This window comes from Lutra lutra, chromosome 12 (genome assembly GCF_902655055.1).
Source record: "Lutra lutra chromosome 12, mLutLut1.2, whole genome shotgun sequence".
NCBI classification, from domain to species: domain Eukaryota; kingdom Metazoa; phylum Chordata; class Mammalia; order Carnivora; family Mustelidae; genus Lutra; species Lutra lutra.
In genome coordinates, this window is record NC_062289.1 from 49,950,295 (window position 1) to 49,962,457 (window position 12,163).

A 12,163-nucleotide genomic window follows, 5' to 3' on the forward strand; every position below is an offset into this window, starting at 1 on the left:
GTCTATCTGCTATTACTATAGCCACTCTAGCCTTCTTATACTTACTGTTTACATGATTTTTTTTCATACTTTAACTTTCAAAGTATGAGTCTTTATATTTAAAGTATATTGCTTAGAGGTAGCATATAGTTGGGTCTTGCTTTTTTATCCAGTCTGACAATTTCTTTATTTTAACTGGATTTTTTAGTCCATTTACATTTAATATAACTGTTGATATGGTGGATATAGACTTACCATTTTCGTGTCTGATTTTTGTTTTTTTTTGTTGTTGTTGTTGTTGTTGTTGTTCCTTTATTCCCCTACCACTTCTCTTTCTCTTTTTAGACTCTGAGTTTTTTGTCTTTTTATCAACCTTGGAGAAAATTTTGCTATTATTCATTCAAATATTTTTCGGCTCCATTATTTCTTCTCCTCTGGGACTGCAATTACATACATATGTGTTAGAACTTTTGATAATGTACCACAAAACACTGAGGTTCTATTCATTTTTTTCAATCTTTAGTTCTCTTTTTCATCTTTACATTGGAACTGTGATTTGCAAGTCAAGTGAATTTTTTCTTCATATATTGTATTTTTCTGACTTAGAACTTCCATTTTTTTAAAAGATCTATTTATTTATTTGACAGAGAGGGAACACAAGCTGGGGGAGTGGGAGAGGGAGAAGCAGGCTTCCCATAGAGCAGGGAGCCTGATGCGGGGCTCCATCCCAGGACCCTGGGATCACAACCGGAGCTGAAGGCAGAAGCTTAACAACTGAGCCAACCCAGGCATCCCTAGAACTTCCATTTTTTAATAGGTTTTATTCCTCTGCTGAGATTTCCTGTTTTTTTAAATTCATTATATGCTTGGGCACCTGGGTGGCTCAGTGGGTTAAGCCTCTGCCTTCGGCTCAGGTCATGATCCCAGGGTCCTGGGATCAAGCCCCCCACTGGGCTTTCCGCTCGGTGGGGAACCTGCTTCCCCCGCTCTCTCTCTGGCTGCCTCTCTGCCTACTTGTGATCTCTGTCTGTCAAATAAATAAATAAAATCTTAAAAAAAAATAAATACACTACATGCTTATTTTCCTTTCTGTCCTTTAGCATAGTTATAATAGCTGCTTTAAATCCTCATCTACTAATTCTAACATGTGGACATCTCAGGGTCACTTATATTGATTATCTTACCTTTTGAGTATGGGCATGTATTCCTGTTTCTTCATGATCTAGTAATTTTGGGTTGTGTTGTAGACATTTAAATAATCCATTATAGAGACTCAGGATTCTGTTATATTTTTCCAAAGAGAACTGATTTTTGTTTGTCTTATCGGACAGATAATATGACTAAACTCAAACTTCAAACTCTTTCTCCTCAGTGGTAGACAGCAGCTGAAAGCTCTTCAGTTTTTTTATCCTTAATTTGACTGCTTGGAGCCTCATATCTGTATAGATAAAAGCTTAGCCAGAGCTGTGGGCTCAGTTTTCACCCAGAATTTAGGACTCTCCCTCTTTGTCTCTCTCTTTTCTGAAAATTTCCTTTATTTCCTAACTGCTATAGTTGTACCAAACTCTGTTTTCTGGTTTCTGAAGCCCATGAAATAACATTTCTATTTGACATTTATCCATCACTGAATAATACTGGTGCCTCCCCTCAGGCAAAAGGCTATAAAAAGAGGAGAACTTCACCCAATGCCATTTTTTTCTTTCAAGTGTCAACTCTCATTTATTTTCTATCTGCTTTGGTCATTCTCCATTGCCTTTAAAATTTATCAAGACCTTTTAGATGCTATTCTTTGGAAGGATTGGCCTAATAGGATCTACTTAGACATTTCTGCAAGTATAACCTCCCTGTCATCTTTTCTTAACCTGGCATTCAGAACCCTGTGCCTGTTTTGGTTCTAACCTATTTTTTTCCATCCTTACTTCCTATCATTATACTCTGTGTAGCCATGTTTCTGCTAAGATGATCTACTACCTCATCCCTTAGAAAATTTTATACATCCCTGATTTACATCTTTGCTTACATTGCTCCCTCTAACCCATATTATATCCCACACTTTCCTTCTTAAAATTTTTTTAAAGATTTTATTTATCTATTTGACAGAGAGAGATCACAAATAGAGGGAGAGGCAGGCAGAGAGGGGGGCGGGAAGCAGGCTCCCTGCTGAGCAGAGAGCCCCACGCGGGACTCGATCCCAGGACCCCGAGACCACGACCTGAGCCGAAGGGAGCGGCTCAACCCACTGAGCCACCTAGGCGCCCCTCCTTCTTAAATCTTTACCATTTTCCAAGTCTCAGCATAATACCTATCTGGTTTTTCCCATGAATTCTTTCGTAATCAATTTTGCTCAATCTGACCTCACAAGGCTTTATTATCTACACCATTAACTGGACATTGAATTGTACACTGCCTTATAATATTACATTTATTGTAGTCACTTAACTGAAAACACAATGCATTCCTTTTCAACCTAGCAAGATTATACTCTCTTTGAGGCCAAGAGCCTTATATTTATATTTCATTTTTCTCCTACAAGCTCTAACTCAATCTTCAGTTCAGTAAATAGTCCGTTTAATAAATTTTTGAATGAATAGGTTATTTCAATATTAATATTTATGTAAAGTGCCTAGAACATGATCTGGCACATAGCAAACAATAATCAAGGTTATCTATTGTTATCATTATTATTATCTGAAATCAGCATAATAACGTATGAATGTTCCTTTTACTCCACCCTCTGATTATTATTTCTGTTCTTAGATTCAAAGACTTTTGGAATCTTAGAGCTAGAAATTACTTAAGGTCATCTAATAAAATGTCTTTATCCTGGCAGATCATTGGACTTAAGTAGATTCAAGGCTATCTGGCCATCTCACTGTGATAGAGGTTTTCAATCAAGGAGGCTATAGACTATAGCTCCTAAATGTCCCATGCACTAAAGGTTGAGAAATCCTGTGCTACAGTAGCTTATGCCTTTTATTTAATCTTCCTTAAGGAAGACTTAACCTGCTTTACTGGTTAACATGTTCTGTTGTGACAGAGTTCTTAATACCAGATTTATTTTTTGTTTGGTATTTCTTTATTTATATTTTCCCATTTTGAGAAGAACATTTAAATAGCTAAAATATATAGGAAAAATAAGTTTTGCAGAACAATATTTGTTATATTTTATAACTTTAAAAATCGTTTGGGAGAGCTTAGGGAGTGGTATGTACAGCTTGTGAGTGGCTATCTTTGTTTTGCACATGACCAAAGAGTGATTTAAAAATGGATGACATAGGGGCACCTGGTGGCTCAGTTGCTTAAGTGTTCAACTCGTGATTTCAGCTCAGGCCATGATCTCAGGGTCATGAGATCAAGTCCCACATTGAGCTCAGTGCTCAGCAGGGAGTCTGCCTAGGATTCTTTCCCTCTCCTTCTCCCTCTGCCCCACCCTTGCTCATTCATTCTCTCTCTTCTCTCTCTCTCTCTCTCAAATAAATAATCTTTAAAAAAGTACAATAAAAATGGGTGATATTGAGAAGGGCAAGACTTTGGTTCAGAAATATGCCCAGTGTCATACCATGGAAAAAAGAGGCAAGCACAAAACTGGGCCAAATCTCCATGGTTTATTTGGGCAAAAGGCAGGTCAGGCACCTAGATTTTCTTACACAGATGCCAATAACAAAGGCATCACCTGGGGAGAGGAGACACTGATGGAGTATTTGGAGAATCCCAAGAAGTACATCCCTGGAGCAAAAATGATCTTCACTGGCATTAAGAAGACAAGGAAAAGAGCAGACTTGATAGCTTATCTCAAAAAAGCTACTAAGGAGTAATGGTTGGCCATTGCCTTATTTATTACAAAACAAAAATGTCTTGTGACTTTTTTATGTGTACATATTTAAATTGATCTCATACACCAGAAACCAGATCATGAATAGCTGACAACTGTTTCTTTTGGACAGTCCTGATTGAAATAAGATTGGCTTGTGGCTAAATGAATATGATCAGCTTTTTTTTTTTTTTAAAGATTTTATTTATTTGACAGAGAGAGATCACAAGTAGGCACAGAGGCAGGCAGAGAGAGAGAGAGAGGAGGAAGCAGGCTCCCTGCCGAGCAGAGAGCCGGATGCGGGACTCGATCCCAGGACCCTGAGATCATGACCTGAGCCGAAGGCAGAGACTTAACCCACTGAGCCACCCAGGTGCCCTGTGATCAGCTTTTTGAACTTTGATAGTAATTCTGGTTCAGCAAGTGCTGTCACTGTTTTACCCTTCTAAAAATATGGTTGGAGTTTATTAATAATGTGCAGCTTTTCACAGATGTGGTAAATGCCATCTCTAAACTTATAGGAAATTTGTTTTATATTAGGTTTTTATAACTGGTTGTATTAATGTATTCAAATACTAAGGAAATCCCTTCACTGTCTCATAGAATAGTAAGACTCAGCTATGTTTCATGTCATGTCCATTAATTAGCCTATTGAAATCAAGGGCTGAAGATAAGCTGGCAATGTCCACTTTATCTTTTCGGTCTTAACTATGCCAACTTATGGGGCACCTGGGTGTCTCAGTCAGTTAAGCGTCTGCCTTCAGCTCAGGTCATGATCCCAGGATCCTGGGATGGAGCCTCGCATCAGGCTCCCTGTTCAGTGAGAAGTCGGCTTCTCCCTCTCTTATTCCCTCTGCTTGTGTTCCTGTTCTCGCTAATCTCTTTCTCTGTCAAATGAATTTTAAAAATCTTTTAAAAATATTATGGCAATTTAATTAAAATTCCCTGCATTTAAATGTTGCCTTTTGCTTAATGAAAGACATTTTAGTGTGGTTTATGTAAAATATTAAATAAAGAATCTTTAACACTTCTCACATTTTGTAGATGATCTGTAAGGTCAGATGCTTTTAAGATTCGGTGTGACGATATAGGACCAGACTTGGCTTGTGAATTCTTTACTAAGTCAGACTAAGTTATAATTCAAGATTGTCTTCTAAAGAGCTATTCAAAAATGTAACTGTGGAATTACCATATTTGTAAGATTGGTAATGGTGCTTTTACCAACTCATTAGAAGGGTTAAGGTAGAGGAGATACATCAGCAGCACAAATTTTAAATTACATGATAAGGCTTAAGATAATTAAAGACAAAATCACAGATCAAAAATATTGGAGAAATTATAAAAATTATTTGGAGAGAGATATTATAAAGTTAACAGAGGCTTATCAAATGTCCTGGTAATAGCAGTTGTAGAACCAGGTCTTTAAGCTTTATATGTAGTATTCCCTGATGATTGTCAGGGCAGAAAAGGGGTTAGACGAAAGAAGAAGCTGATTACTTGTCACCAACTGGAATGGGAGAGAGAGAGAGAATGGCAACCATCATTCTACCTTCTTCTGTAGCTGCTTTTCTCCATTCTTCATCTCTCTGCCCAATTTCCAAAGCTAGAAGTCTACAGTGATGACAGCTAATGATTGAACATCATTAGGAGCAAAGGTCTATGGAGAAGTCAGTACATTTCCTCCTCTAGCTAGAGATAGCAGAGCTGTGATCTACTTTTCAAAGTTGCCTAAAGGGAAGTACAAATATCCCAGTCTGAGGTGGGGAGAAAATCCCAGAGGTACAGCCTGCTTTTTCATGAGTTTGCAGATCATCATTTTCTTTGCCCTTACTTGTTCTGTTCCCTTCTCTCAGTGGCAGTCACATGATGACATCTTGCCTCAGAAACCATTTTTATCCTTACTTATTGTTTGCTCTCTAAAGGTGGTTCTTTTCTGGATGACTGGGAGCTTCAAGGTTCAAGGGCACAAGTAACTTTAGCCCCAATTCTTGTATAACCTAGGTGTTTATGCAAGTAAGTACATGTGGCTTACTTAAATCTTATTTATGTTTAGTCTCTCTTGCCATTCTTTTTTTTTTTTAAGGATTTTAGTTTTAAATAATCTCTACACCCAATGTGAGGCTGGTTCTCACAACCCCAAGATCAAGAGTTGCACACTCTACCAACTGAGCCAGCCAGATGCCCCTGTCGTGCCATTCTTTGTAGCAAGTAAAGATTAAGGACTGATCCTACTCCCAACTTTTCTGCTTGTTTTCAGAGTATATTTAAGATATTTCTCTTACTGGGCGCCTGGGTGGCTCAGTGGGTTGAGCCGCTGCCTTCGGCTCAGGTCATGATCTCAGGGTCCTGGGATCGAGTCCCACATCGGGCTCTCTGCTCAGCAAGAAGCCTGCTTCCCTCTCTCTCTCTCTCTCTGCCTGCCTCTCCGTCTACTTGTGATCTCTCTCTGTCAAATAAATAAATAAAATCTTTAAAAAAAAAAAAAAGATATTTCTCTTACTAGTCAAGAAAATGTAATATTTCTAGCTTTTTCTCAAATCAGATTTCTGAATTTTTTTTATAATTTTAAATATTTTCTTTATTTGAAGGAGAGAGGGAGAGTGAGCTCGAGAGGGAGAGAGAGAGAGAGAGAGAGAGAGAAAACTGGAAAACAAAACTGGAACTTTATATTCCAAGTCCAAGAAAGATGTGCAAATGAAAGGATGCATCTGCGGGAGGAGAGGCAGAGGGAGAGGGAGAAGCAGACTCCTTCCTGAGCAGGGAGCCTGGATTCCAGGACTCTGGGATCATGACCTGAGCTGAAGGCAAATGCTCAATCAACTGAACCACTCAGATGCCTCTGATTTCAGATATTTTATATTTTTTAAAGATCTTATTTATTTATTTGACAGACAGAGATCACAAGTAGGCAGAGAGGCAAGCAAAGAGAGGAAGGGAAGCAGACTCCCCGCTGAGCAAAGAGCCCTATGCGGGGCTCGATCCCAGAACCCTGGGATCACAACCTGAGCTAAAGGCAGAGGCTTTCACCCACTGAGCCACCCAGGTGCCCCTGATTTCAGATATTTTAAACATTTCCTTTTTTTCTTTTTCCAGTTGGGCCTAATAAAATTCTTCAGATGAAAGAGAGGATTCCTTCACAGAAACATAGCCTGAGTATCACATTGAAACCTAACCTCTCCCCCACTGTAAGAGTTAGCTGTGAATGTTGTGTGGGGCAGTCGGAACCCATACAGTGATCAGCAACACCCTGAAAGAAGGGAATTAGAACCCTAGGTGGCCTTGATTGATTAGATAAGTATACAGACAAAAACAAAATGATTTTTAATCAACATGAATATGGAGTCACTCAATCAAAGAGAATCCTGTAGACAGGAGTTGGGATTTGGTTTGAGGATGGCGAAAAATTCATATCTGAGGTTCTGGTTGCCTGAAAGTTAAATGAGAATTAAATAATTTAAATGCAGAATGACTTATTAAGGCTACAATGTCACTATGATTACCATTGCTACTAATAGCTAACTTTCCTGTATACTTACCATGAGCCAACACTGCTCTAAGACCTTTGCATATGACCATTGATCCAGGAGAGGCAAACAAGATTATAGGAAGCACAGTTTGTCTTTCCTCCCCGAGGTCAGCTGAACACCAAACAGTAGCATAGTGGGGGCTCTTCCTACCAGCTCAGATGCCAGGTTCCTTGCAGCTGTACCTGTGGTAATGTTTTCACCATAGGTGAAGTTCTGGTCTCTGTTTGTCAAGTCTTGAGGGAATAATAGCTATTTCTTAGAATAGGAATAGATACTTATTAATGTTACAAATAGAATAGGTAGAAAATTTTTTTTTTCTAGTATGAGGCAAAAACATTTAAATGTGACTTTTACTGGAGTACTTGGCTGGCTCAGTGGGGGGAACATGTGACTCTTGAGCTTGGGGTCCTGAAGCTTGAGCCCCATGATGGATGTAGAGATTAGTTAAATAAATAAATAATAAATAAATTTGACTTATATTTAGAATTGTTTTAATAACATTTATTGGAGGCCTACACATATGCATAGGAATAAGTTGTAAAAATTCTGCTTTTCATAGGAAAATTCAACGTCACTTCAATATACAATTTTCCAATTTGAACTCACATATTGAAGTTAGAAAAATGGATATATATTTTAGTGCATTTACATGAAATTGTAAAACATTCTCGTGTCTGTGGAACAGATCTTTACAAATCTTTTAGTAACCTAAAACAATGCCACTAAGATGATTTTAATATGTATTATTGTGAGCAAGAATTGTGTGTAAAAATAACAAACATTACTTTCCTGGTTTTTAGATGTGTGGTTTTTAACAACAGAGGAGTGGCAGGGGAGAATCTCTTGGTAAGTAAATTTAAATTAATGACAACAGCTTACTGTTTAGAAGAATGATTTCTAGTTTTATAATGAAAAGCACATTCTTTATTTAAAATAACTGTGTATACAATACAAGTTCACTGTGGAAAAATACAGAGAAGCAACAACAAGAAGAGGAAATTTATAAGACTTGCAATTATATAGTCAGGGGACTCCCCTTAGTCTATCTATATTTATCCAGATTGTACATCATAAGTAAAATATATGTAATGTATTTCTATTTTTATAGAAGCTAAAGTTCTATCTTATGACTTTCATACTATATTTTAACATCAATAATTATTTATCTATGTTATTTTTAAAGCGAAACACACTTACTTTATTCATTAACTGGTACAAAACAAATTAACCAGTATGGTGATAACTTTGTTTTCACTTAAGAAATTTACTTTTGTCATGAAACAGATTGACTGTATATTATATGCCTATTTGCCAGCCAAAGTTTACATAGGGGAAATATTATTTAAATCTTTTGATTAGCTTAGCTTTTTTTTTGCTCTAAAAATTCACTGAAATTTTTTGGAAGATTTTCAACTGTTAATCCCTTACTACTCCAATAAGTCAAAGACAATTCCACCAGAATTGAAAGAAACCTTTTTTTTTTAAATTTTGAGGCATTAATAGAGAATGATATTAAAACTATAAATAATTAAGTCATGCTGGAAATAAAAAAGTATAATCTGTTGCTAATGTCAGTACTTTATGAGAGCTTGGGGGAAAAAGAGCTCTTGTACTTTGCTTTACAGGGACTTGGGTCCTGGAGGGAATCAGGATCAATATGATTTCAAAAACTAAAGTTATAAAATGTTTATGTTCTTTCTCAAGATCCTCACAATAAACAGTTTGATGTGAAGGTTCACATTTCCTTGTTTAGTCCAGCCCTTTAGAAGTTTGTGAACAGGGGTGCCTGGGTGGCTCAGTGGGTTAAGGCCTCTGCCTTCGGCTCAGTTCATGATCCCAGGGTTCTGGGATTGAGCCTCGTGTCCAGGCTCAGCAGCCCCGCATCCGGCTCTCTGCTCAGCGGGGAGCCTGCTTCCTCCTCTCTCTCTGCCTCTCTCTCTGTCTGCCTCTCTGCCTACTTGTGATCTCTGTCAAATAAAAAAATAAAATTAAAAAAAAATGTTTCCTTTAAAAAAAAAAGGAAGAAGAAGTTTGTGAACAAATGGCAGGTGCTCTTAAAGGGAAAGATTTGAATTTGTCAGTGACCCTGGACCCATGAAGTAATTTTTGAGCAGCTCTTGTCCTTCTAGGTGCTTCCAGGGTACAAAAATGGGGAGGACATAGTCTGAGACTCTCAAGAAAATAATGTACTGCAAAGTAAAGTCTGATAGGTCTCATGAAGTGAGGGACAAAGATCTGTTCATTCAGCAAAGCTGTGTTGTCTGCCTGTTAAATTAGGCACTAGACAAGGCGATATGGTGGGGAGTATACACGATATTAGATGCAACATTAACCCTTAGGAGCTTTCATTTAAGTTGCAGGACAGAGTTTAGATGCTTGAAAATATATGCAGTACAGGGCTAAATGTAATTGTAGGGGAGGTATAAAGATGGTTGAGCATAAAGAGAGGGCATAACGAACTGTTTGGGGGAGGTGAGAGAACATCATAGTGGAGGTAAGTTTCAGTTGGATCTTGAAGGCTATGGTATTGAACCAAGAGGGAATAGAAAGGCTTTCTCAGCATAAAGAGTGAGATAGGTAAAAGCATGTACTTACTGGTAGAGGGATGATGATGATGATTTTATCTTAGGTTTACTGAGTCCTTAGAATATATCAGTTATGTCTTTTTGTACTTAATGTTCAACCATAGTAACAACACAATGATTTAGTTAAGCATAGCCATCAACATCCCCATTTACCAGCTGAAAAAAGTGAGGCACAAGAAGATTAAGAACATGTCCTAGCTAGGAAATGCAGAACCAGGATTCAGACCCAGGTAGTCTGACTGTGTGCTTATGGTCTTGACCATTATGTCATACTCCCTCTCATCCAGTAATTCTTCTAGAGGGATTGGGCTGAATTTTGAAGACCGAGGAACTTACTATCAAAGCATTGACATTTTAACTTTTTTTTCCAGCTTTATGGAGGTATAATTGACATATAAAATAATCTTATCATGTCCCTGTTTTAGAGAGAGAACCATGGCAGAAGTATAGAAAAGAGATGGAAGGGAAGGGAAGGAGAACCATGGCAGAAATATGTAGAAAAGAGATGGAAGGGAAGGAGTCCTCTGGAGGCTGGGAGGCCAGTTGGAAAGCAGTTAATATAGATGTACCCAGAGTTTAAAAACAGAGGTAGGAGGGAGAAAGAGGAGAGAACAAAAATGAAGGTTATTGACGGGGCAGAAAGAAGACTCATTGTATTGCAGGAAACAGAGAGGAAATTCTAGGTTGACATTTCTAGCTTGGCTGATTGGTAATAGGCTCTGATCTTTGCTGAAATGGGAAATTTAAGAACACTGGCAATATTTTTGGTGTAAAAAATAATCTAGTTTCAGATTTTTAGGTGCTTTGAGATCACCCAGGTGGAAATTTCTAATACAGCTGGATATAGTAGATGGGGCCTCAGGAGAGATGTACAAACTACAGAAAGAAACAGATTGTTGGTGCACAAGTAAAACCTGGAGCTCAGTAGTCAAGATTGCTTAGGGATGGTTTGAACAGCAAAAGTGGGAGGTCTATGGATAGAATCTTAGAATACAGCAAATAGGAAGGAGGAGAGAAAAGGAAGAGCAAGAAGCTTGAAAACCTTCTACCCTTTGCTTTAAAGGTAATTGGAAATTTACTTTGAAAGAATGAACAAACCCATTAACTTTTACCCATCACATTAATTGGTTTTTTGAAAAATCTCCAAGAATACCTCAAGTTCTTACAGAGGGATAGTATATAGGTAAACATTTTTAACTTTTTATTTTTTTAAGTTATTTATTTATTTATTCATTCATTCATTTGACAGACAGAGATCACAAGTAGGCAGAGAGGCAGGCAGAGAGAGAGAGGAGGAAGCAGGCTCCCTGTCAAGCAAAGAGCCTGATACGGGGCTCGATCCCAGGACCCTGGGAGCATGACCTGAGCTGAAGGCAGAGGCTTTAACCCACTGAGCCACCCAGGTGCCCCTTAACTTTTTATTTCATAAAACTTCTATTTTATGTTAAATAATATAGAGTTCTAAGCAAGAGGGTAAGAGCAGCTTGGTCTCTGGAGTCATACACAGAGCACTGGGTTGAATCCAATGAACTAATACCTCCAGCAATTATCTGTATCACAAAGATTAATGTAATCTAATTTTAAAAAGAATAAAGATGTAAAATGGCCAAAATGTAATTACAATTATATGCTTTAAAACAACCCGTTTAAAAAAGAAATTTAAGGGAGTAAATTAATTATAATTTAATATATGCTTCTTGTGCTCTAATAGATCACAAAAGTGAGATGCCAGTATTGATTATTAGAGCTATCTTTGATATTTAGCTCCCTTGATAATCCTTCTTCCTGATCTGCCCTTAGAGCCGTGAACAATTACTGTTTCAGACTAGAGGAACTTATGTTTATTTATACCTCACCTTGTTCCAGAAAGGATTTAATGTAGCTCAGACCCAGAGTAAGTAAGACCTTCCTGAGGGCATAAAAAAGAACAAAAGATGAATCAGCAAAGATCAAACAGGAAGGCACATTCTCTAACCAAAATTAACCCAGAAGAGCTAGCAAAGGTGAAATGGAATTTAGAGTAAGCAGTTCTCCTAAGAGTGGAAGAAATGCAAAAAAGAAAAGTTTTGCTGAAATATGTTGCTGATATACTTAGAATTCGTAGGGATTACTATGACTCCTACAGAGGAGAATAAGAAAGAAAGAAATTTTCCACTACCATATTGTCCTCATTTGCAATTATACATTGCAGGATTGTGGAAAAGCCAAAAGCCTTGCTCACTAGGAAAGGAGAAGCCTGCACGTTGCCCTCCCTGGGGCTG

At 37.8% G+C, this 12,163-nt stretch overlaps 2 protein-coding genes across 2 annotated transcripts in view; both read left to right on the forward strand.

The window, feature by feature from the left end:
- Positions 1-12,163, forward strand: part of ABHD3 (abhydrolase domain containing 3, phospholipase) — a 42,869-nt gene that overhangs the window by 9,451 nt on the left and 21,255 nt on the right. The window contains exon 4 of the mRNA XM_047698526.1: positions 8,118-8,163. Within this exon, the coding sequence (XP_047554482.1) occupies positions 8,118-8,163 (46 nt within the window). The remainder of the gene's footprint in view (positions 1-8,117; positions 8,164-12,163) is intronic.
- Positions 3,466-3,969, forward strand: LOC125082666 (cytochrome c-like). Its single transcript, XM_047698528.1, has one exon. It carries the CDS (start codon positions 3,483-3,485, stop codon positions 3,792-3,794), a length of 312 nt encoding a protein of 103 aa, XP_047554484.1. The 5' UTR covers positions 3,466-3,482; the 3' UTR covers positions 3,795-3,969.

What these genes read in the sequence shown, in the direction of transcription:
- LOC125082666 (XM_047698528.1), top strand. Translation starts at nt 3,483, where the DNA reads ATGGGTGATATTGAGAAGGGCAAGACTTTGGTTCAGAAATATGCCCAG.